Source organism: Hemicordylus capensis, chromosome 12, assembly GCF_027244095.1.
Source record: "Hemicordylus capensis ecotype Gifberg chromosome 12, rHemCap1.1.pri, whole genome shotgun sequence".
Classification (NCBI taxonomy): Eukaryota; Metazoa; Chordata; class Lepidosauria; order Squamata; family Cordylidae; genus Hemicordylus; species Hemicordylus capensis.
In genome coordinates this window covers 20,933,146-20,958,804 of record NC_069668.1, presented here as the reverse complement: position 1 = coordinate 20,958,804, position 25,659 = coordinate 20,933,146, and the positions used below count along the sequence as shown (strand labels likewise).

The window sequence follows — 25,659 nt, the reverse complement described above, 5'->3', positions numbered from 1 at the left end:
CTCCTAAAAAGATAAATTAAAATCAACCCCACAAGCGGAAATCTGTCTTGGGAGATTCTAGAAAAGGCGCTGAACCGTGAAGAATGCCAACCCTAGAAATCCACACCCATTTATAAAAGGGCATCCTTTTAAAAAGGGCCAGAGATTTCTCAAGACCGAGTGGAGGAAGGATTACCCTTAGTAAATAAGAATAATGAGGGGTGCATTATATTTCCAGAGGAATATTTAGCAGATGGCATTTAATAGCGGGGCATCTGAGAACCCATCACTGTTTACCTTTCCTTCCTCTCTGTTCCCGCTAGGCCATTTTTTAAGAAAAGCAAATCTCGCCTCAAAAGGAAGAAGGGGGAGAGACAGAATTTGGTACACCAACAGACGCAGGCTAATCTCCTCGCCAGCCCAACGAGGCTCCCAGTTCTTCGTGGCGCATTTGTATCTTATCAAGCCATATTTGCATATCACATAAATATTTATTTGCTTCTAATCCTGCAAACAAAACTTGCCTTCGGGGCGGAGGAGGAATAGAAATGAGGAAGCGGCAACTCTAATCAGGAACGGCAGCCTTTGAGGAGGAGAAATCTGAAATGGCGTGTCGGGTTGGAAGAGGGAAGAGGGAGATGCACATATCAGATGCCACTTGGGCTTCCAACTGTCCTATTTAGGAACATAGGCAGCTGCCATATACTGAGTCAGACCACTGGTCCATCTAGCTCAGGATTGTCAACCCAGACTGGCAGCGGCTTCTCCAAGGCTGCAGGCAGGAGTCTTTCTCAGCCTGATCTGGAGATGTCAGGGAGGGAACTTGGAAGCTTCTTTATGCAAGCAGGCAGGCGCTCTTCCCAGGGGCCCCACCCCCTAGGGAAGATCTTAGAGCGCTCACATGCGGTCTCTCATTCAAATGCAAACCAGGGTGGAGTCTGCTTAGCAAAGGGGATCTGGTGCTTCTGCTGGACTACAACTCCCATCATCCCTTTGCTAGAATTCTTGATTACTAATATTTCCCCAATAGCCAAATTTTAGCTATGGGTTTAGCTGGGTCCTGACCAGCTGCTCGTCCTGCTGTTTTTAGCTTCTGTTCTAAAATTAACCGGAATGCTTGCTGAATCAGCGTCCTCCCTGGCCTGTGTCGGGGCTGGAATTTGTTCCTGCAGAAGAGCCATCTGAGTTTCTAATTCTTTTCTAATTTCCTATCCTTTTCCAATCCTCCCTGCGTCCGATCCAAATTCCGAGGACTAAGAGGCTGGCTTTGTGTGGACAGCTGGGAATCGATTCGCTGTAAATGCTGTCCCTGCTTTTTCATTTCCAAATTTTCATATGACTGTCTGCCAGTTCTTTATTCAAATCGTCAATTTCCGCAGCCACAGTCTAGGCCACTTAGCAAACCCCCACAAGCAAACTACTTTCACCTTTTTCTGGCCAGGAGACATTTTTTTAAATTCAGTCTGTCTATCTCTCTATCTTATATTTCTATACTGCCTGATATAAACATCTCTAGGCAGAGTACCAATAAAATAAAATAAAAACCCAGCAAATATTAAAACAGTATAAAACAGTTCAAATCCACAAAATTATTAAAACAAGAGCTCGGGGGGGGGGGACATTACATTGAAAGAAAACTTCCATTAGAAGCCTGGGAAAACAGGGAACGTCTTGAGGGTCTTCATGAAAACAAACAGAGAAGGGGGTGATCCTATTTCGACAGGGAGCAAATTCCAAGCCCTGGGGCAGCCACAGAGAAGGCCCGGTCCAGAGTTGCCACCAAATGAGCCGGTGGCAACTGTAACTGGACCTCCCCAGAAGATCTCTCCTAAAACCAAACCCATGGCCAAAACTTTTATAATCCCATGTCTCAGGAGAAGGTCTTAAGATGGTTTTGGGGTACTTGTTAAGTTGTGATAGGCCACGTCGAATTAGAAGATACCACCCATCTTAATCAGAAAGACGTCGTTTCAGAATACGGTTTAAAAATAGATTACCGTTGCCTCGTTGGCAAAGATTGTGGACTGCTGACTGCAGCATTGTTTGCAAATATATATCTGGATTCGGTTCCTCACCAGTTAGTCCATTGACTAGGACCAGATGGCCAACTCTTAGCAGAAAGAAAGAAAGAAAAGGCCCAGCTGTATTCTTGTGGTTTTCCCCATTAGGAAATAAGCTATCTAGGGTATCTCATTTGCCTAGCTGACCTGTACCCATCTAAATCTGCCCATCTGACCCATAGCTAGCCTAACTCCCCTTTGCATAAAGCTTGCCAAAGCGGTTTTCAAAAGAACCTGTCGGCAGTTTGTTCCAGTTCTGTAAGAGGAATTGAACATGGGTGCTCTATTATTGAGCTATGGATGCTGTTGTTATTATTATTATTATTTTATTTATTGAACATATTTTTTATTCCGCTCAAAACTTACGTCTCTGGGCAGTTTACAAGAAAAACAGAAAAGTTAAAATGTTAGTTAAAACAGATGAATGACAACAAATAAATTAAAACTTTAGTTAACAAATACATGAAGCTGCCATGCAGAGTCAGACCATTGGTCCAACTAGCTTAGTATTGTCTGCACTGACTGGCAGCAGCTCTCCAGGGTCTTAGACAGGGGGCTTTTCAAGCCCTACTACCTGGAGATGCCAGGGATTGAGCCTGGGACATTCTTCATGCACAAAAGTGCAGAAATCCGCAAGTGAAACGTTTGCAAAGCGCCATGAGAAACAGGACTACTTGCTAATACCTGTCTATCAAGTTGCTGTTCATGCCAATTCAGGTTGGCAGCCCTAGAAAACGACCCAGTGGACTTTGGGTCCAGGCAGAATTTGAACCCAGAACCGTCCAATCTGAGCCCAAAAGCCAGTTGGATGAAGAGCGACACACTGACACAGAATTATACGGATTCTATGTTTCTGACCAGCTCAGCATCCCTCCAGTGGCTGTTGCTGGTGACTGTCCTGTTTCTTTTTTTAGATTGCAAGCCCTTTGGGGACAGGGAGCCATTTTTACTTATGAATTTATATCTCCATAAACCGCTTTGGGAACTTTGGCTGAAAAGCGGTATATAAATAATCCGCCGTATCCGTATCCAAGTACCGTATCCGTATCCGGAGCCGTGCAAACCCCCAAACTGTGCATTATGTTTTCTCTTCCTTGAGTGGTTTCCCGCTGTAAAAGAAAACGAAACCATGACGACGTGTCGAAAGCAATGAGGGAATCCAAGGCGAGTCATCCAGCCCGCAACACCCGCAACGCCTTCGCCCGCCAATCTGTTTCCCAGCTGAAGATTGCTGCAAGAAGAATCCCCACCGAAAAGGGATGGGGCCAGGCCGAGCTCTCTGTACTCAGCGTGCAGACCCCCAAGTGGGTAAACAAAGGTCTACCTTGCAATGCGGTCTATCTTGAAAGAGAAACCCTATTCCTGATCCCTCGCCGGAGTACCTGCTTCTTTCAGGAAGGTGGGGGGCGGGAATCACACACACACACACACACAAACACACACACACACACACCAACCGCAGAATCCCAGCCTGTCTCATGAGCTCCTCTGCACCATCAGGGAAAGACTGCAAACTAGGGATGTGCAAACAGGTTCGACGTCGAAACTGTTCGGTTCGATGGTTCAGGTTTGAACCGAACCATCCCCTGTTCGGTCCAACCCCGGACCGAACACCTCCAAACACCCCCCACCCCTGACTGTTCGGGGGGGTTCGAGGACTTTTTTTTTTTTTGCAAACCTCACCCTGGGACCGAACCAGGGGGGGTTGAGGGGATGCCGGACTAAACTGGCCCGGTCCGGTTCGGGTCTCGAACCGATCCAGCCGGTTCCATGCAGACCCCTACTGCAAATTTGGCATGCAAGCAATCCGAGGTCTGAAGCATAGGAAGGGGACACTTCTGCCTACCCAACTGCAGTGGGCAGGGACTGTGGTGCAAATGGTGGCATGCCTGCCTTGCATGCAGAAGGTCCCAGGTTCAATCCCCGGCAATCCCTATTAAAAAGATCACAGCGAGTGAAATCCTAAATAAATGCCAGCTTGTGGCTCAGTGGAAGAAGGTCCCTGTTAGGGCTGGGGAAAGCCTCTGTCTGAAACACTGTCGGGCAGTTGTTGCAAGTCTAGGAAGACAATGCTGAGATGGCAGCTTCCGACTGAGTCAGACCCTTGGCCCATCTAGCCCAGTGTTGACTGCACTGACGGGCAACAGCTCTCCAAGGTTTCAGGCAGGGGTCGCTCTCAGCCCTACAAGGAGATGCTGCCAGGGATCGAAACCGAGACGCTCCCCGTGCAAAGCAGGTGCGCAGCCACTTAACCGATCTGCTCATGAAGCTGCCTTCTACTGAGTCAGGCCATTGGTCTATCTCGGACAGTATTGTCTACACTGACTGGCAGCGGCCATCCACAGCTTCAGGCAGGAGTCTTTCCTGGCTCTACCTGGAGACTTTGCCAGAGATTGAACTGGAAGCCTTTTTCATGCAAAGCGGACCCATGCGGCCTAAAGTCGTCCAGCCCAGAATTCTGCCACCTCATTCTGCATGCAGCCTCATTCTGTATAATGGGTACAGAGAGACCAAATACTGTATTTACCCAGAGAGAAGGGGACTCTGAATTTAAGATGACCCCCTTAAAAACAAAGATTAAGTACAAGTTGTGCTTGTGTTCCCTCAAATGGAAGGAGGACTCTGAATTTAAGATGATTCCACAATTTTTAGCATCAAAGAGCTTGGGAAAAACCTAGTTCTGGACTGAGGTAAATACAGTAATAAGACACCTCCTTCATTTTGTGAGGCGTTCGTAGCTATGAAAACCCCAAATAGGAACTGGGTGAGGTTTAAAGGTAAAGTGTGTCGTCGAGTCGGTTTCGGCTCCTGGCGCCCACAGAGCCCTGTGGTTGTCTTTGGTAGAATACAGGAGCGGTTGGCCATTGCCTCCTCCCGCACAGTATGAGATGATGCCTTTCAGCATCTTCTTATATCGCTGCTGCCCGACAGAGGTGTTTCCCAAAGTCTGGGGAACATACCAGAGGGAATTTGAACCAGCAACCTCTGGCTTGCTAGTCAAGTCATTTCCCTGCTGTGCCATTAGGTAGCTCTGGTGAGGTTTACACCCCTCCAAATCTTTTCCCCAGAATAGGAATAAAGAACCCTATTTACACACACTCACACAACACACACACGGTTTTGCAAATATTCAGAAATTTTTGCATCTCTCATTTCGGAGCGATTCAATTTGCGTCTCACGGAAGGCAGCTTTCATTGTGAAGTGGTCTGCGCCCATCTTCGCCGATGGGGTTTATGCAAGGTGTAATTCCCATGGAGATAAAGACGGCGTCTTTTTCGATACAGCCACGTCGTACAAGAATTACAACCTCAAACATCAAAACAAAAAGGAGTTTGATCCACCCACCCACCCCCATCTTGCTCCCTTCCTCTTCTAAAATAGCATAATCCTCAAACGGGGAAATTAGAGACAAAAGTCACCATTTAAAAAAATAAATAATATATATATTGGATGCTTGCAGAGAGAAATGACACACACAGCTTGCCTCAGGCCAAATATGTTTTTCAAATCCCCCCTGGTGCTTTCGAAGGCAACCCTACAGATGAAAGGGGGAAAGCAGAACCTAACTGACTGCAGCTGGGGAAACAGGCATTCACAGACGTCGAAGTGAGGAACCGCGTGTGCTCCAGAGCGCCCTCTAGGCCGCAGGACCGGCCTTGCGGAGCATCCGGTCAGCTGACCCCCAAGGTCCAATCGCTGTCAACCAAGCCTTAATTCATCCAAGCATGCTCCTCAGTGGACTGTCTGCCATCTTGTTTTCAGCAGTGGCCAACTGGATATTTTGGGGAAACCCAAGAGCAGGGCCTGAAGGCCCTCCCTTCTGGTAGCAAGCATGAACTGCCCCCTTTGCTAAGCAGGGTCTGCCCTGGTTTGTATTTGAATGGGAGGCTACATGTGCACACTGTACAATATTCCCCTTAGTGGATGGGGTTGCTCTGGGAAGAGCATCTGAATGCTACTTGCATGCAGAAGGTCCACACCTCCCTTCCTGGCATCTCCAGATAGGGCTGGGAGAGACTCCTGCCTACAGCCTTCACAAAGCTGCTGCCAGTCTGGGTAGACAATACTGAGCTAGAAGGACCAAGGGTCTGACTCAGTAGGCAGTGTGCTAGGAACCGGAATGCGACATATCCAGGTCCGTTCTGCTCATCCCTATTTATCTGCCTGGATAAGACGCAGCCAAGAAAAAGGGCCCAAAATCCAGAGTGATGTGAACATGGTCTTTGTTGCCGCCGCTCCTAACACTGCAGCTTTCTCTGAGCCAACAGCTGGGCCCTCCCTTTTATTTCCTTTTAATCAATACAACCCGACACTAATTCTAATGGCTTTAATAAATGTTTAATGCCTCGCAAAAGGTCTCCCGCCTCTCGTTCCTGCCGCGAGATTTGTATTAATAGCGCTCGCTCGGTGCAGCCTTCACTGTGCCGTCGTGCCAGGGTTTCAAAAATGTTTGGCGTCGCCGATCGTCCCGGGCGACGTATTTAAACGAGAAGCACTCTCCAAGGGCTCGGCAGTCAAAACCGTCAGAGAGAGACATGGCAAGAGGAGAGGAGGAGGAGAAAAAGACGCACAAATTAACAAGGACAGAGGGAAGGCACTCTGGGAACACAGAGACGTAAGAAGCGGCCAGATACTGAGTCAGACCCTTGGTCCAGCTAGCTCAGGATTGTCTACCCAGACTGGCAGCGGCTTCTCCAAGGTTGCAGGCAGGAGTCTCTCTCTCTCAGCCCTATTTTGGAGATGCTGCCAGGGAGGGGACTTGGGACCTTCTGCCTGCAAACCTAGAGATGCTCTTCCCAAAGCGGGCCCCATTATCCCCTAAGGGGAATGTCTTCCAGTGCTCACACATGTGGTCTCCCATCCCAATGCAAACTAGGGTGGACCCTGCTTAGCAAAGGGGGCAATTCATGCGTGCGACCCCAAGGGAGGTTACACACACACATGCGCACTCGAGATGAAAAGAGATCCAGCCACCTACACTGATTACCCTCGAAGGCCCTGGGGGAGGAAACGGAACCCAAAAGTATGACCCATGCCACCCACACAAACCAAATTTAAAACTGCGCCCCCTAAAATGCAACCACGCGGATCATTCTTTAGCAGCGACAAGTATAAGCACATAGGAAGCTGCCAGTCAGACCCTTGGTCCATCTAGCTCAGTATTGTCAACCTAGGCTGGCAGCGGCCTCTCCAAGGTTGCAGGCAGGAGTCTCTCTCAGCCCGATCTTGGAGATGCTGCCAGGGAGGGAACTTGGAACCTAGATGCTCTTCCCAGAGCGGCTCCATCCTTTAAGAGGTCTTACTTAATAGCTGCGATCATCATACATCATCCCCTCTGCCCAAAGGGACGCAGCCTATAAAGGTCCTCAATCCAAGCTCCCATTTTAAAACCACCAAGTCCTAAAGCAGTCACAGGGAGGCAAACTGGATCAGGGCACCCATATGAATGCCCCTGACGGTTCAGCACCCATAAGAACAGCCCTGCTGGATCAGGCCCAAGAAGCCCCATCTAGTCCAGCATCCCATCTCCCACCACGGCCCACCAGATGCCTCTGCAAAGCCCACCAGCAGGAGAGGAGGGCATGCCCTCTCTCCTGTCATTGCTCCCCTGAAACTAGGATTTAGAGGTATCTTGCCTCCGAGTCAGGGGGCGGCCTATCGCCAACAGGACCAGTAGCCCTGCCCTCTGTGAATTCAAGCCACTTTTAATGCCACCCAAGCTGGTGGCCAGCACCACATCCTGTGGCAGAGGGTTCCACAGATTAGTTACGCACTCAGTGGAAAAGTACTTCCTTTTGTCGGCCCTATTTTTTTGGCCGCCAGTTTCATGGGATGACCCCTGGTTCTAATGCTGTGAGAGTGGAAGAAGGCCTCCCGGTCCACCCTTTCCACACTGTGCATGAATTTAGAAACCTTTATCCTGCTAGTTTTATCAGGGGAGGAGAGCTGGTCTTGTGGGAGCCAGCATGACTTGTCCCCTTAGCTAAGCGGGGTCCGCTCTGGTTGCATATGAATGGGAGACTAGAAGTGTAAGCACTGCAAGATATTCCCTTTGGGGGATGGAGCCGCTCTGGGAAGAGCAGAAAGTTCCAGGTTCCCTCCCTGGCAGCATCTCCAAGATCGGGCTGAGAGAAACTCCTGCCTACAACCTTGGAGAAGCCGCTGCCAGTCTGTGTAGACAATACTGAGCTAGATGGACCAAGGGTCAGACTCAGCATATGGCAGCTTCCTATGTTCCTGTAAGACCTCAGAACTTGACTAGCAATCCCTGCTGGTATGTTTCCCAGACTATGGGAAACTCCTCTATTGGGCAGCAGTGATATAGGAAGACACCGAAAGGCATCATCTCATACTGCGTGGGAGGAGGCAATGGTCAACCCCTCCTGTATTCAACCAAAGACAACCACAGGGCAGTTGCACATTAAAGTTGCACATTAACAAGTGATCAAATGCTCCATTTCCTAAAACCTATTCCCATCACAGAGAAAATAAGTTGTACATTTTGTAGGACTCGATTACCCATATATCACTGCAGGCTTAATTTACAGGCAGTTTGCAGGTGAAGCAACAATACAGATGCTAGAAACATTTGTCTTGCAGGGAAGTCTGGTTAGTGGGAAAGGAAAGTAACGGGTGGTCTTCAGCTCCGCCCCGCTGTACTTAAAAGAGAGTTTGGGGGAATCAGATGCTGCAAATTTAAAATCAGAGCAAGGCACTCTAATTTATGCAAATCACAAATTAAGGAAGAATTTCCAAGGAATTTCAAGGAAGAATTTCAAGGAAGGTTGCCTTGAAGAGCCTTTGCCAGTCTGACATGGCGAAACGGGCCAGTGGTTCAAATCACCATGTGGCAGCATTTTGCCTTCCTGCCCTGAGCAAGGGATTGATCTAACTGACCTCTAAGGTCCCTTCCAACTCTAAAATACTAGGATTCTAATTCGTACAGAGGCCTCAGGAGCACGGTTTCACGCCGAAAGGCCCCATTTGACTTCAGCGAAGGAAGGATTGGAATTTGAAGCAACGGGTGTGTCCCTCTCCACTGCAACCCGAATTCGGCATTCCACGCTGCGAAACGTACCACCTCCGAATCGATGTCTTAGCCCCGCCTGGGTTCCTCTGAAGCACGGTTCCCAAAAAGGAAGCGGAGAGCATTGATAAGAGCTGACCGAATGCTAGCAACAAAAAATCCGAGCTATTCCTGTGGGAGCAGCCTCTTGAAATATAGGCAAAGTTAGGGACGCTGGGGAAAAAGGAGGACGGACACGTAATAAATCTCGGAGCTTCTGCAAGAGGTGTGTGTGCCATGAAGCGACAGGTGTCGTTCCCACACGTGTAGTTTGGAGCACCTTCCCTATGGGGACAGGTTAAGCTCTTTGGGGCCGGAGGCGGTTTAGTTTAGGGGAGGATTAACTATGGCCAGGGGCTGTAGCTGAAGTTTTCTTAACTCATTCAGAAGGTGAAGGAAATGTTTTCCTCCCATTCTCATCATTCCGGAACTCATAGGTACATAGGAAGCTGCTGCTGCCGCCTGAGTCAGGCCCATGGTCTGCCTAGCTCAGGATTGTCTACTCTGACTAGCAGCAACTTTTTGGGATTTCGGGCAGGGATCTTTCCCAGCTTTGAACCTGGGGCCTTCTGCATGCAGAGCTGATCTATCACTGAATGATGGTGCATGTCCAGGATTAATGTTTCAAAGGCTCTTAGATATACCAGGAGGAGGAGCAGGGCAAAAAGCGGGGGGGGGGGATCCGCCCATTCCTATGCCTGCTGTCAAGCTGACTGTTTGACCTTGGGCCAACTGGGAACCTACCTCGCAGGGCTGTTGGGAAGGTAAAAAGAGGAGAGCCCTGAGGGCGCTGCTCCGAGAGAGGAACGGGAGACAAAGGCCACGAAAAAGAAACGCAAGCATCCACACTTGCCTTTGCTTATGCAGGAGGAGAAGGGTTTGGAAAGGAAACAGACCACAGCTAACAATAGGAACTTGATTGTAGGCAACTCTGGCCAGTATCTAGATTAAAATCAGACGGCAGAGTCCACGTGACCCAGATACGGTCGCTGGCATCTACCTTCCCGGCGCTGGAAAGTAAGTGGAATTTAAAACCTGCGCCTTATCGGAAGAGTCTGTCACAGCTAAAAGGGTTTCAAAATACCCCTCGGAAGCGGGCCGGTATCTCACGTTGACACCGTAGGCGCGGAATAATTCCTCCTTTGCAAGAGGGGCAGACAACCCAGAATGTGGCCTGCAAAAGAAATCAACTCAAAGAGCAGTTTCAGGGGAGGAGAGGTGGCCTTGTGGTGGCGAGCAGGAACGGGCTCCCTTTGCTAAGCAGGGCCTGCCCTGGTTTGCATTTGGATGGGAGACAACATGTGAGCGCTGTAAGGCATTCCCCTTAGGGGAGGGGGCTGTAGCTCAGAGGAAGAGCGCCTGCTATTCATGCAGGAGGTTTCAGGTTCACTCACTTCCTGGTAGCAGCACCTCCCGGTAGGGCTGGGAGAGGCTGCTGCCAGAAACCTTGGATTGCCGCTGCAAGTCCGCGTACGACCCTGAGCAGGGGATACTCCCCAGGGAATCTCCTCCAAGCTCTCTCCTGCAGAGGTGCTGCCTGGCCCGAGAAGCCCCTTCGGAACAGACGCAGGGGTGTACACCCAGTTGCCAGAAATTCACCTACAGATGGGGTTTCTCTCTGTGGCTAAGCAGGGTCTGCCCTGGTTTGCATTTGGAGGGGAGAACCCATGTGTGAGAGCACTGCAAGCTATGCCGCTCAGAAGGTTCCAGGTTCCCTCCCTTGCAGCATCTCCAAGATAGGGCTGAGAGAGACTCCTGCCTGCAACCTTGGAGAAGCCACTGCCAGTCAGTGCAGACAATCCTGAGCCAGATGGACCAAGGTCCAGACTCAGTAGTTAGCAGCTTCCTATGTCCCTACCACAGTTTGGGAACAACGAATATAGAGCATATGCTCCAACTTCCTCTGTTTTATCAGGGACAGTCTCTACATTGGGGTACTGGTCTCTGGTAAAAAAAAACCCTTAATTTTGACTTTAGTGAGAGCGCTTTGTCAAAAACCGTTTCTGTGAAGCGCAGATGTGGTCCTTCTTCAGAGTGGTGAGTGGGCCCGTTTTGTCCCTGGCGCGCATGTGTGTCCGCGCATGCGCACTCTGCAATTTACCGGCCCACTGTTTCCATGCTGTACCTGCCTCTGGAACGGCTAATAACCGGTTAGAGGAGAACTGGCTTCTTTCTTGGATAGCTTGGAGAACCAAAAAATCCTTTGGGGGTTTCTAATCGGCAGATGATGCTTTGGCAGCAGCTTCGGCGGTGAAGCTGGTCTTGTCGCAGCAGGGCCCGAATCACCCCCCTTGGCTAAGCAGGGTCTGCATTGGTTTGCATTTGGATGGGTGACTCCATGTGAGCACCGTAAGATCTTCCCCGCAGGGGATGTGGCCACTCTGGGAAGAGCGCCGGCCTGCTTGCATACAGAAGGCCCTAGGCTCACTCCCTGGCAGGTAGGGCTGGCAGAGAGCAGTTGCCAGGCAGTGTAGACAGGACTGAGCTAGATGGATCAAAGGTCTGACTCAGTATGAGGCTGCTTCCTATGTAGCAGAACACAAATTTCCTGGCAATCTGCTCCACAGGATGGTCCCAATTCTAGTGAGGGAGAAGAACTTCTCCCTCTCCACAACATGCATCATTTTATAAACTTCTATCCTGTCTCCTCTTAGTCGCCTCTTTTCCAAAGTAAAGAGCCCCAGAGGCTGTAGCCTTGCCTCATAAGGAAGGTGCTCCAGGCCCCTGATCATATGGGTTGGCCCTCTTCTGCACCTTCTCCAGTTCTACAATGTCCTCCTTAAGATACGGTGACCAGGACTGTGCACCGTACTCCAGATGTGACCACCGTGCAGATTTATATGAAGACATTATATTAGCATTTTTATTTTCAATCCCCTTCCTAATGATCCCGAGCATGGAATTGGCCTTTTTCACAGCTGCCGCACGCTGAGTCAACACTTTCAATAACCTGTCCACCACGACCCCAAGATCCCTCCCCTGGTTAGTCACCGACAGCTCAGAACATGTCAATTACAATTGCAGGATGTGTCAATTATGTCCAGGACATAATTGACCAGAATCGCCTGATGGGTAAAAAGAAAGTCTTGAAAACGTATGAGGTGCTTATCTCTCTCCATATCTATAGAGAGAACATTGGGTTTGTAAAATGCTTTCCCATCTTTATTTCCTTCCTCTCAAGCCTTCACGGACCCCATTTTACAGGTGGGAACGAAATCACAGTGAATCACCCAAGGTCATAGGGAGTCCGTGATGCTCTTCCAGACCAAGGTAGAAATCCTTAGCTACAAGAACTCATTGACTCTCCCATAAAAACATACATGAAACTATGTATGAATGCACCAGCCTTGCCACACAGAAAAGTCACGGACCCACCGCCTCGCTGCACAAATCCGACCCCCCCCGCCCCACCAGCACAATCCAAAAGGCAAACATTAAGCACCCATCACAAGCACTGGAAATGTGCAGGCGCCCGCAATATTCCCAAGAGAATTGATCAGATGGGAACTCACTTGCAGGCACGATTCTTCCTGCCCAAACGTTACAAAGGCAGATCTCTGCCAAGGTGCAACTTAGTTCTGCTGTCCTTGATGTGAAACCAGGGTTTTTGGCTTCCTGCCCTCCACAATAACCCCACCAGCGATTTCCCTTCTGAAAGGGAAAGCGCATTGGACCTATTTCTCTGAGCCTGGTTAACAGTTTTGTCAAAATTTAAAATAAAAAAAATGAAGTGCCTTGCCAGTACAACCACTCGTTTCTATTTTTAAGCAAAGCTGCTCAACTTGGTTTGGTTTGGGGTTTTTTCTCTTCTTTCCTCTCTGCTCATGGATAAATCATTTTTGGGGTTTGTTGTTTTTTAAAAAAGCTGCTGGCAAAGCATTTCAGCCATGAGCGCGGCCCATGAAACAGGCCACTACCCATGCTGATAGAGAGGGAGCCGAGGATATTTCGATGCCAACACAGCCACCTCCTCTCCTTTTGGAAAACAGTTGCAAGAGCGGAAAGTCACACCCACCCCACCCAGGATGCGATTTTGGGGAAGCACTTATAGTAAAGCGTCTTTCTGTCTGGAAATGCACAGCTTTGACACCCAGTACAGAAAGTATAACTGGGGTGAAATACAGAGAAGCAAAGAATCTGGTCCTTCCATGGCAAAAACCAGCTGGCCCCAAACCCGGCCCCAGAATCTTCTTTTTAATATTTGCCTAGAACACCCACACCTGTGAAGAAGAGCGCCTCTGAGCATGCACGGATTGCCTTCTCCGCACCACAACCACAAGCAGGACCCCCACACAGGAGAAAAACAAAAGAGAGCTTTCTCGTTATAACTTGCAATATAAAATAAATATAGGCAGGTACAAATCTAGGCACCACTTATTTCACAAATATAAGGACAAGTGGCCAGGGAGTGGGATATGATGGGGAGTGAGAGAGAGACAGAAAGGAGTTGGGGGCACCTTTATAACAATAAACACAACTTGGACGGGTCAGGGTTTTTGTAAAACACAAATGGCAAAAGCCAATTATTATCCAATTATTTGTTTACGAAAAGCATTGCCACTTTGCATTCGAGCTACCCGACAGTAAATAACAACCAATCATAATAAATAAAGGGGGGGGGGGAGATTTCTACCCAGGAAGTCTCCCCAAAAGGATAAATTAACAGGCCCCTGAGATTTGCAGAGAGTTAAAAAAATAATAATAATCAAGTTTTTTGGGGGGGGGCGCACGGTGGATGACAGACTGCCGCAGAGTGTCTGGTGTGCAGATGCTGAAGAATCAGCAGATAGGTGTGTTAATAGCACGGAAATTTCATGGGTGGGAAAGAGAGAAAAGGGGGAAAGGGAGAGATTTAGTCAATCATCAACTCACTTTCTCAGCTCTTGGCTTTCTCAGCCTGACCTCATTCCCCAAACTGCAGCAGATTGGGGGGAAAGAAAAGGGGGAGAGAGAGAAAAATCAGACAAGCCACATTCTGTCCCCCTTCTCCAGCCCCCCTCGCCGTTTCTTGCAGCTCAGGGTGGAATAGATCTTTTCTCTTTCCCCAGTGCCAAAAAACCACCCACCCACCCGAAGAATATTCCAGGTACAAATGACAAGACACCAGCCCTTCTTTCTTGCCTGCACAGCTGCATTGGGATCCATACATTCATTTTTTATTTTTATTTTGTCAGTGTCAATAGAGAGATCTTCGCCTCTGCCAGCTTCCCCGAGCCCCAGGCGGCCTCCCCCACTGGGGGACCACCCCCACCACCCCACTGCTCGCCTCTGACCCCATAACTTCGCCCATCCAGCATCATAATCCCACTTGGATCCTGCTGCCTCCACCACCCCCGCCTTTCCCCCTAGTATATCTGCAACCCTGCAGTGTGCTAAAAATCAAAGGGTGCCCTGCAAAAGATGCTGGATTTGGGGACGGGGGTGGGGGTGGGGGGGCTGGATTGTTGGAGGGGGTGGGGGGGCTGCTTGGATCAGAAAGGTGGGGGGGCGGTCAAAAGTTTCTCTTACCCCACAGATCAGCTTTTCCCAGCAATCAGCTCCTCCTGCTCGGATTGCGGGGTGGAATTATTCTGTCCAGAAGAGGAGGAGGAGGAGGGAAGGAGAAAGAGGAGGAGGAGGAGGGTGGGGGATTGGGGAGGGGGGGTAATTCCCAGCCTGGCTGCTGGGGGGGGGGGGCGGCGGCGGCTGCCAGAGGGAGGGGGTGTTGCCGGGCCAGGCGGGGGCCCCCCTGCAGCCCGCCCCTGCGTCCTGGGGGCTGCAGACGAGGCGGAGCGGGGAGGGCGCCTCTTTGTTCTGTAATCCCAGTAAGATTGCCCGCTATTCGCCCCGGCTCTAATCCCAGCCCCGCTCAAGCGCTGCATCCATTGGCTGCTATTTACATACAGGATTAAGAGGCAGGCTGGAAAGAGAGAGTGAGCTGCAAGCCAGCAAGCCGCAGCAAGCCGCAGCAGAGCCGGGCAATCTCCGGGCTGGTGGGGGCGGCCAGACAGCCAGGGCATGCTGGAGGCGGGCAGAAGAGGAGGGAAGTGGCCGCAGTTGTCAGCGCAGGGCGAACGGCGGACGAGCAGAAGGGGCGGGACAGGGCGGGAGAGCTTCCAGCTGCAGGAGCAGGCTGCCCGCTTTGTAGGAGCAGCAGGAAGGAAGAGCTCCCAGCATCAGGAACATAGGAAGCGGCCATATACTGAGTCAGACCCTTGGTCTAGCTAGCTCAGTGTTGTCTTCCCAGACTGGCAGCGGCTTCTCCCAGGTTGCAGGCAGGAATCTCTCCCAGCCCTATCTTGGAGATGCTGCCAGGGAGGGAACTTGGAGCCTTCTGCTCTTCCCAGAGTGGGGGATCCATCCCCTAAGAGGGGAATCTCTTCCAGTGCTCACACTTCTAGTCTCCCTTTGATATGCAACCAGGACGGAGCCTGCTTAGCTAAGATGCTGCCAGGGAGGGAACTTGGAATCTTGATGCTGTTCCCTAAGTGGCCCCATTATCCCCTGAAGAGGAATATCTTGTAGTGCTCACACTTCTAGTCTCCCATTCATATGCAACCAGGGCGAACCCTGCTTAGCTAAGGGGACCAGTCATGCTTGCTACCACAAGACCAGCTTTTCCTCTCTCTAAGACCAGTTTTCCTCCCATAGGAAGGCTGCCTGTTTTGCAGGCATAGCAGGAACATAGGGAGCTGCCATATACTAAGTCAGACCGTTGGTCCCTCTAGCTCAGGATTGTCAACCCAAACTGGCAGCAGCCTCTCCAAGGTTGCAGGCCGGAGTCTCTCTCAGCTCTTTCTAGAGATGCTGCCAAGGACTCTTCTACTTCATTTAGAACTTTAACTCTGCGTCTCCAGACCATAATAATTAGCAGTGCTCTCCTTACCTGTACCCTCGGCTGCAGCCAGGGCAGACACAGAAACCGCCCCTCCAAGTCTCTGACACCTCTCTGCCCGTCCACGCAGACGAAAATACACCTGGGCGTTCAGAAGTGGCCTTCAGAAGTGATCTGTTTGGGGGACGTCCAGTTAGCCTCGCTCTTAATTTAATTGGATTTTAAGATTGAAGAACGTTGCTTGCCAGCCCTATTAAAAATAAATCAAGATCATGCTATCCTTGGGCACAGATTGACTGTGGCGTTGCTGGGGGTGTTGCGGGGGGTAGGGAACGTCTCCTCCAAAATGCCAAGTCACTGCAATCCCTTGCTTAAGCAAGCAGAAAATTACTGTTAGGCCTCGCTCTCATGGTGGGTTAAAAAAAATTAATTTTTAAAATACAGGAGGGGAGGGTGTCCAGGGGAAACGCCCCCACCTCCTCCTCTAAATGATAAGCTGCAAAGCAAAAGGAAAGGCGACGAGAACTCCCAGGTTCGAAGATGACAGAACGCCCGTTCCCAGCCGCTGTTTTTGAAAACCTCCAAAGAGAAAAACAAATAACCCTCAGATCTTGTAAGGAAAGCGGGAGCCCGAAAGCGTAATCAGAAGCAAGAGATGTGTTGGCGTCTGATTGCAATATTTTTAGGATATTGGAAGATGCGCTGTTAAATAAATCAACCACAAACATGGTGCCATTAAAGCTGAGAGAAGAGCTGGTCTTGTGGTAGCAAACACCAGTTGTCCCCTTGGCTAAGCAGGGTCCACCTTGGTTTGCATTTTAATGGGAGACTACATATGTAAAATATTCCCTTTAGGGGATGTGGGGCTACTCTGGGAAGAGCATTTGCATGCTTGCCTGCAGAAAGTCCCAAGTCCCCTCCCTGGCAGCATCTCCAAGAGAGGGCTGAGAGAGACTCCTGCCTGCAACCTGGAGAAGCCGCTGCCAGTCTTGGTAGACAATCCTGAGCTAGATGGACCAATGGCCTGACTCAGTAGGAGGCAGCTTCCTGTGTTCCTAAAGCTCACCGTTTTCAATGTGCTGGCTGTTTGTGGTCCCCTGCTGACTGAGCAAAGTGGCCCCTTTTGAAAGTGGTGATTCTCTTGATTGAGCAGCACGGAGAGCAACTGGTCCTATCCATCCCCTAGCACAGCATCCCTCCAGTGGCTGTGGCTGGTTTCCAGATTGTGAAGTGAACCCTCTGGGGGCAGGGACTGGGAGCCATTTTGCTTCTTTCTTTATGTCTCTGCAAACCGCTTTGGGAACTTTGGTTGAACAGTGGTTTAATATATTTGTAGTATCCGTCGTCTGATGGATGTCAGAAGACAAACTTCTTCCCAGTAGGGCTTGCATCTTAGAAATAATGCCCCACCTATCAAAGGCAAACCTCATGGACATCCGCTTGACGTTTTTCTGGGGGGCAGGGGCAGGCCGGCAAAAGCTGTGATCTTGTGGTAGCAAACATGACTTGTCCCCATAGCAAAGCAGGCTCTGCCCTGGTTGCATATGAATGGGAGACTAGAAGTGTGAGCACTGCAAGATCTTCCCCTCAGGGGATGATGGAGCCGCTCTGGGAAGAGCATCTCGGTTCCAAGTTCCCTCCCTGGCAGCATCTCCAAGATAGGGCTGAGAGAGATTCCTGCCTGGAACCTTGGAGAAGCTGCTGCCAGTCTGTGAAGACAATACTGAGCTCGATAGACCAATGGTCTGACTCAGTATATGGCAGTTTCCTATGTCCTATGTTACTATACCCACTTACCTGGGAGTAAACCCCAGTAACCCTAACTGCACCCTTTGCCCCCACTCCAGATTCCCATGAGTCATAACATTTGGATTTGAGGGTGCGATGGATTTGTGGGGTACCACGACAGGGCATCAAACTATCTATGGCTTAGGCTTGCCTGTTTCCCATCCATATACTGTTAAGAACATTTTTTCCCGTTTTAAAAATTATCACCCCGTGGTATCGAATTTTGAGTTCTCTGTCTCGTCGGGCACCAGTCAGGCCCTCTGTCTCGTTGGGCAATATAATAGTATATAATATAAATATAATATAATTAATATATAATATATAATAATATTATAACTATAATAATAATAATAATTAATAAAAAACAAACCAGTCAATAACACCTGTCTGACTGTGTAAACAAGAAATAATAACAACGAGTGGGCCTGGGCACAGAGCATCTGCGCTTGGAGTTGGGCCCCCCTCAGCCTCCCTCACCACAGAGACCTCCCCATCCTCACCTGAGCCCCACTCCGGATCCTCCTCCACCCCATGGCTTCCACCCCCCTCGCCCCTCTTGCTCGTGGCGGCAGCATTGAGAGCCAGCATGCTGTAGTGGTTAGAGTGCTGGACTAGGACCGGAGAGACCCGAGTTCAAATCCCCCTTCAGCCTCATGAGACTAGCTGGGTGACTCTGGGCCAGTCGCTTCTCTCTCTCAGCCTAGCCTACTTCACAAGGTTGTTGTTGTGAGGAGAAACCTAAGTAGGTAGTACACCGCCCTCTGGGCTCCTTGGAGGAAGAGTGGGATGGAAAAATGGAAAATAAGAAATAATAATAATAAAGTTGCTGCCTCAGAGACCTCCCTACCCTCACCTGAGCCAGGCCCCTGCTCCTCCCCACAGGACCCAGCAGCGGTTGACCTCTGGCCTCTTTTTCCCCTCAGGCCGCTGACAGAACCTCTTCTGACCAGTAGCAGCTACATTCCTTAATTAACCATTGCAGGCCCCTCCACCTTATCTGCATATGGAATCCCCACTGCCCAATCACCACCACTCCCTATCTGCATATGGAATCCCCACTGCCCAATCACCATGTGGCTTCTGCTCTCACAGGCCCCTCCTCCCTTTCTGCATATGGAATCCCCACTGCCCAGTCAGGTGCTTCAGCGGAGGCATGGCTTGCCACATCTGCACGCATCCCCCTAGAGTCAGGTGGTATTTAAATTTAATTGGTGGTATATAATTTCAGGTGGTATATAATTTATATTAAATTTAATTTAATATAAATTATTATTTAATTAATAGAACAGGGCTGCTCAAGTTTGGCCCTCCTTCAGATGTTGGCCTACAGCTCCCTTAGTCCCTGGCTACTGGCCACTGTGGCTAGGGATTATGGGAGTTGTAGTTCAAAAACTGTTGGGGGGGCCAAAGTTGAGCAGGCCCTGCTCTAGAACAACTAGTTGGGGGGAGCAAAGGGGCAGCAAAGAACATTCTTAGGGGAGCGAGGATTTTTCTGCCTGTTAGAAACTTAGAGAGGTGTGGTGATGCCTGTTGTTAGTTTATTTACCATATCCATGAAGCTTGCTTTATATGCTCGAGCTTATTCAGAAAGCAGGCCAGATTCCTCCGAGAAAATACTGTCTTTTGGGTTTAGCGCAAACCTGCCTGTCTGCTTTCTAGGCTTTCTGTCTAAGACTGTGTTGTGGGAGAGTGGTCAGTAGCAGGCCAGCTGGAATTTTCAGGGAGAGGACTCTGCACCCCGCTGCACCCATAACTTCACCCAGCCCAGTTTCTGGGCAGGAAGGAAGCTCTGGAATTGGTCTGGCATCCTGGGAGGCTGGAGGGATTCCCCTCGCCGCCTGGCTCCTGGGAGCCTGGGGGCGGCTCCTCGCCCGCCCGGCTGTGGGGTAAAGGAGTGAGTGGCAGAGACTTCTTTAAACAACAGAGGCCTTTTAAAACAATCCATGCAACCATAAGACCATCACATACCTGGCCTGCATTATCCGGCACTGCTGTCAAGTTCCAAGTCTTACAGATGGGGGGGGACAGGAAATATTCGGGGGGGGCATACCCCTCGGAGTCTTTCCTGCTTTTGCCTGTGCCTCCTCGTGATTGGATGGGGCGCAGAAGGGGCGGGCCCTACCAAAGCCCCGCTTGGCCTTGGGAAAGAAAGAACCCTTTGCGTCTCAATCTCTGTGGGAGTTGCCCAGCGGGCAGAAGCCATATTACAGGCCTCTAGTATCCCATGGATCTCACGGATTGAGGCAATCCCACAAATGGCCACACAGCAGCCGGCTGAAGTTTCCCCTATTTCTCTCCCTCTCCCCTCCTCTCCTTTCACACACTCTGCATTTCCTCCCCTGGCTATTTGTAATCCCGATGCCTTATTGAGATGCAAAAGAACACATCATCGGCTCCTTCATCCTCTGCATAATTCTTTTTAATTAATACTTCAAACGGTTTAAATCATTTTCTTCCCCTAGCAAAAGTGCAATGCTGCCTCTGTCTTGTACACCCCTCACAAAGCCTCCGTCTTGCTTTGCCAGGGACAAAAGCCCCATAAACAGGTTTGGGGGAATCGTGCTGATGTACCATAACAGAGAGGGCAGGTCTCAGTCTAATGGGATCTATTCTGCGTCGAACTAGAACTCTGGGGTCCACAAACCAGAAGCAGGTACAGACCATTGGTTCAAGGGGGCAGGTATGGACTTTTATGTAGATCCTGAAGATTGGAATGACGTCTTGAGACAAAGAGTGGTTTTTGTTGGCATCTGTAATTCAAATATATGACTATCAGAGATTTGTATTCTCTCTGGATTACGTTTATCTTCTGAACATAAGAGGAGAGCTGGTCTTGTGGTAGCAAGCATGACTTGTCCCCTTAGCTAAGCAGGGTCCACCCTAGTTGCATTTGAATGGGAGACTACATGTGAGCACTGGAAGATATTCCCCTCAGGGGATGAAGCCACTCTGGGAGGAGCATCTAGGTTCCAAGATCCCTCCCTGGCAGCATCTCCAAGAGAGGGCTGAGAGAGACTCCTGCCTGCAACCTGGGAGAAGCCGCTGCCAGTGTGTGTAGAGACAATATTGAGCTATATGGACCACGTCTGCACAGGCTTCGCTGTTTGTTTTCTGCGAGACTTTACTGTGAGTTTGAAGAGGATTTTGTCACCCGATATGTGAACACCTAACCTACTTCACAGGGTTGTTGTGAGAAGAAACCTAAGTATGTAGGACACCACTCTGGGCTCCTTGGAGGAAGAGCGGGAGATAACATGTAAATATATATTTTAAAAAAATAATAAATACTAATAAACACTTACCTCCATTCCAAGGAGATGCAAACTAAAAGCTGGGTGTGAAAAATGTCCTGGCAAAAACAGATTCTCGGATCTCAGAAGTCATCCTCCATAGACACAGGGAGGATGCAGGAATGGTGCCTTGATCCTGGCTGACAGGTGGGAGTCTGTGTTTTATTCTCTCTTTTTGGTTAAGGGCCATAGTGACACCTAGTGGTAGGTTAGGGTCATGTCAAGCCCAAGATATTCTTAAAGGATTCTTTAATAGGTTTTAGACTTTTTAAGATTAGCTCTTCTAGCCTATCCAAAACGTAACCCAAACAAAAATGTTAACTTGATTTCTGGAACATGTGCTGCATTTTCTGGGCAGTGAGCAAGCAGCTGGTCAGGACCCAACCACCCCATAGCTAAACTTTGGCTTCTGAGGAATATTAGTAATCAGAAAATTCTAACAATATGATGATCAGAACGTCGGGGCCTAAAGGAGGGTTTTTTTTCCTCCCCTTGATAGAGAAAGATGAGTTTCAAAGGAAATACGCATCATGGCAGAGAAGTGACTATTCTCAGTTAGGCATGTGAATCTACTTTCTCTAACTAGGCATGTGAATCTGCTTTCTCTAAATAATGTTATAACCGGAAATACTGGAAACTGGAGCTAAGTGCTGGAAATGCTGGAGTTAAGCCCTGATTCTTCAGGGGGGAAGCAAAACGTAAATGCATTTCAAAACAGAGAACCATCCTCAAATGCATTTGAAGCCCCACCCAATTTTGTGAGGCCGACCAGGCCTCTTTCAAGTCAAGAGAAAAACACGGTGCGTCTCTTCTGTCACAAGTTTATTGGTTTAGTATGAGCGCATCACACTTTAGCAAGCCAGCCTCGGGGCCTATGATACATGGATACATAATCTATAGAAGTAGTTACACATAGTAGACGCCCATCTGTAAATCTTTTGTACGGAGGAAAAGAAAGAAAGAAAGAAAGAAAGAAAGAAAGAAAGAAAGAAAGAAAGAAAGAAAGGAAGGTTAGTTAAGGCAATAACAAAATAGACATTAGCTGTCAAACCAATTCTTTATCTAACAAAATTTGGTAGCCCCAAAAGTGACTAAACTACAAAATTTAAATACATACCACATGGATAAAAGGTTATCCTTTCTTTAAACTTATTTTACACCTAGTATTGGCTTGATTCTGGTCCTGTACAGGAGTCCTAAACCATGGACTGGCTTGATCTTTAGTAGATTAATAGATCCATACGAGGTTAAGTGCGGAACTGCTAGAAAGCAGCTGTTAACAATGGAGCAATGGATTCTTCCTGTCGACTGTTGTGTTGGTGTTACCTTGATCGCATTATCATGTGAAACCAACATGCATATTTGCTGGGGATATGGGACGATGTGGGAGAAATGGTTTTGCCACCGACAGCCAAATGAGTTTGGGCCTTCTATGTTGTACCATGGCGCCTCAACTTAGAGGAGACACCTAAACCTCTCACCATGCAGGCAACTGTCCGTAACACTCTTGATCCCCACCAAGATGGCGGCTTGGTCTCCTAGATATTGGGTGGTCCCAACCACCACCAAATTGTTGTTCTTTTCTGCAGGTGATCCCTAAGCCTTCCTCCGGAAACAACAGCTGGAAAACATTTAAATCCCGTTTCTAGGTTTGACGCACCAACCAACTTTATTGAGGCCCCGCCTTTCCCGGCTGGCGAAGAGGACATGTTCATGAAAACATGATCAGAAAGGGCACCACTGCTTCTGAATGAAAATCCATCCTGCTCTGATCCCCTGGGAAGGCTACAAAACAACACTAGCCTATCCATCTGCTCTTAATCCTTACAGTAGAAAAATTCCGATAGCAATATGCGTGCATTGATGGAGAAGGCATGGTAGACAACTCCTCTCTCAAAAGGAATAAGGAAAAACCGAAGGTTACCAGGGGGTTAGAACCCACTGTTTAGAAGACCAGAGGTGGCCTGGATTTTCAGCATTTCGTGGAGGTGGTAGTCACCTTTGACTTCCCAAATATCAGGAGACCGTATAGCTAAATCTGTTGAAAAGCATAGTGATTAATTTCTATCATTGCAGACCAAGACGGCAGAGGAGTACCAGTGGTGGGCAGGTTGCTTCTGTCCATCCTTAAAATTGATGCAGTCCGTCAAAATGGAGGGACCAAACAGAGACCTGGCACGTCACTATTGCCTGAGATTCAAAAATCCAAATTATTCCCCACTTGCTTCCCTGTTCCTGCCATCTCAGTCAGGTTCTTGTCTACCCTGGGACAAAGCCAAGAGAACGTCCGATGGCCATCACCTTCATAATTTCCCAAGAAACCTACGTCAGCTATCCATTCACCCCTTGTTACTGCTTCACAGCTTTGCTGTGTTTTCCAGCTGACTCCTTGCAAGTTGCCCAACACTCTGATTATTGGCCGCTGTGCCAAAATGGCTGGCAAATTTCAGGAGAAGTAAACAAAGTCAGGGTGGTGGTGGTGATGGGTTCCCCCACCCCACCCAATACTAGAGGTCATTGGTAAAGCTTTTATCATTGGTACAATCCCAGATCAACACCAGCTAGGAAGAAACGATCTCTCAGACTTCTCTCCACATCAAGAGTATTGAAGTAGGATCGTGGCCATGAAGTGGTTGTGTGGAAATCCAGAGTTTAGGGGAGGTTAGTCCTGCAAAAGCCATTTGATCGCATTACAGCCAATAATCTAGAACAAGGATATGGATCAAAACGGAGAAGAAGAAACCCATTCAGTGGCCGGTGGTGTGCCCAGAAAACCAAAATTGGATATTGAAAAGGGGGAACAGCAGCCACTGGTCCAATACGACTCAGGGGCTGGCTCCAATATGAGCTTTTTCTGCCACTGGTTGGAAGGGAAGTGTTGCGGTGTGTGGAAATTATGGGGACGGTGAACGAATCACAAACCAAGCCTGAGTGTGGGTCTTGGCTCTTAATCAGCCCACAGGCTCTTCTCCCATTTCCAAAATTCAGCCCTGTCGTTTGTGGCCGTCCAAAGCACTGGCCATGATGTGATGGAACCTACATCGTTAGACCAGCAGCTGCCCAAAACTGTTCTAATCCTTGACCCAGAATGCAGGTTGTTTTAATGCCACACACAGAGTTTGGCTGGGTACGTACGTAGCTTCAGCACAACCAAATGTCAACCCCTGTTTCTGTTACAGACCTTGGCATAGATGAGTCAAAGTAAAGAGAGCTCCGGATAAACAAGAGGCCCCGGGCGAAGGGGTATGGGCATCCGCAAAAGTCCACCACGGTTCTGTCAACTCCAAACCACCAAGGACTCAACAGTTACGAAGTTAAGTTAAAATAAGTTAGAGAACCAGGGCGGGGGAATTGTATCCCACATTATACAATCAGATCCACTCAGTGTGCATCGGCCCCGGCGGTCAACAGGACCGTGGCTTTTTTGGAGAAGCGCTGGGTGCAGACAGGGAAGGAGGAGCTTCTGTTGGGAGGATGCACGGGGGAAGGATGAAGCACGACACACCAATCCGTAAGCCACTCAGAGCATCTCAGGGATTCCCACGAGATCGCCGTCCCCAAAGGCCGCTGGGACGAGACACCGTCGTCAGCCGAGGCAGGATGGCGTAGCGATGACTCGTACCAACACCAAAGTCCTCGAATGGTGCAATACTGGAGGGAAAGATTCAAAACACAAAGACATGACGGCTGTCCTGTTTCTTCGGGATCGAGGCCCAGGTTGGAAAACCGTGAAGCGCTAGGGAAGGACTGTCCTGTCTATGTCCGCGAAAACCCGCTATATGGGCACTGTAGTGTTCGTAGAGCAGAAATACTGGTCAGTTGCCTTTAGGTGGCATTAAAGCTGGGAGGAAGGGTGCAGGGAGGCGTCTCTGGTCCTGGCCGTTCTCAAGAGCAGACCCCAACGTCACTGAGTCCTGTTCACCTTCATCAGAGCTTCTCCTGCGGGAAATGGGAACAGGTTATGAGGACAGCCGCTTTCGTAATTAAATATTTAAATAATTTTAATTTTATAAATGAAATGAAATTAATCAAAATGACTAAAACGCAGTTTTATGGCTTTCCCCAGAACTATTTTCTTTCCCTGGAAAGCCCATTGGGCATAGGAAGCTGCCATCTACTGAGTCAGACCCTTGGTCCACTTAACTCAGAATTGTCTACTCTGACTGGTAGCATCTTTCCAGGTCTACAGGTGAGTCTTTCCCAGTCCTGCCTGGAGATACCAGGGATACCAAGGACCTTCTATAGTCTATCTCCAAATATCAGGAATATATAAAGCTGCCTTTTACTGAATCAGACCCTTGAGTCATCTAGCTCGATATCGCCGGCTCTGACCGGCAGCAGCTCTCCAGGGCCAGAGTTTTTCCCAGTCCTACCTGGATACTTTATAAATGCAAGGTAGAAACTGTACTGCTGAGCTATGGGCCTATCCCCAAATCAGAATCATATATCAGAACACAGGTTTGGGGTGTATGACACCTTCATCTGGCAAGGTATTTATTTTCTTTTATGTTTACATTTCTATCCACTCTTCCTCCAAGGAGCTCAAAGTCGTGTATATGGTTGCTTTTTATCTTCACAACAACCCTGTGAGGTAGGCTAGGCTGAGAGATAAAGGGCTGGCCCAGAGTCACCCAGTGAGTTTCATGGCTCATCTTCCCATT

At 49.1% G+C, this 25,659-nt stretch overlaps 2 protein-coding genes across 8 annotated transcripts in view; both read right to left on the bottom strand.

Moving 5' to 3' along the window:
• GTF2IRD1 (GTF2I repeat domain containing 1) overlaps positions 1 to 18,647 on the bottom strand; it is a 70,772-nt gene extending 52,125 nt beyond the window's left edge. Inside the window, exons 1-3 of one of the 4 annotated variants that reach the window (XM_053275356.1) lie at positions 18,562 to 18,647; positions 15,972 to 16,170; positions 13,979 to 14,021 (exon numbers count right to left, since the gene is read on the bottom strand). The gene's annotated coding sequence lies outside the window, so the exon portion shown is untranslated. Of the gene's footprint in view, positions 1 to 13,978; positions 14,022 to 14,614; positions 14,910 to 15,971; positions 16,171 to 18,561 lie in introns of those variants that run through there. The other 3 variants (XM_053275358.1, XM_053275355.1, XM_053275357.1) reach the window with 3 other exon arrangements.
• A 3,156-nt stretch (positions 18,648 to 21,803) lies between these two features.
• The window catches only part of CLIP2 (CAP-Gly domain containing linker protein 2), a 63,277-nt gene continuing 59,421 nt past the window's right edge, over positions 21,804 to 25,659 (bottom strand). For 3 of the 4 annotated variants that reach the window (XM_053275217.1, XM_053275220.1, XM_053275218.1), the window contains one exon: positions 21,804 to 24,937. In XM_053275217.1, the coding sequence (XP_053131192.1) occupies positions 24,926 to 24,937 (12 nt within the window). In that variant the 3' untranslated portion in view covers positions 21,804 to 24,925. The remainder of the gene's footprint in view (positions 24,938 to 25,659) is intronic. The other variant, XR_008311830.1, reaches the window with a different exon arrangement.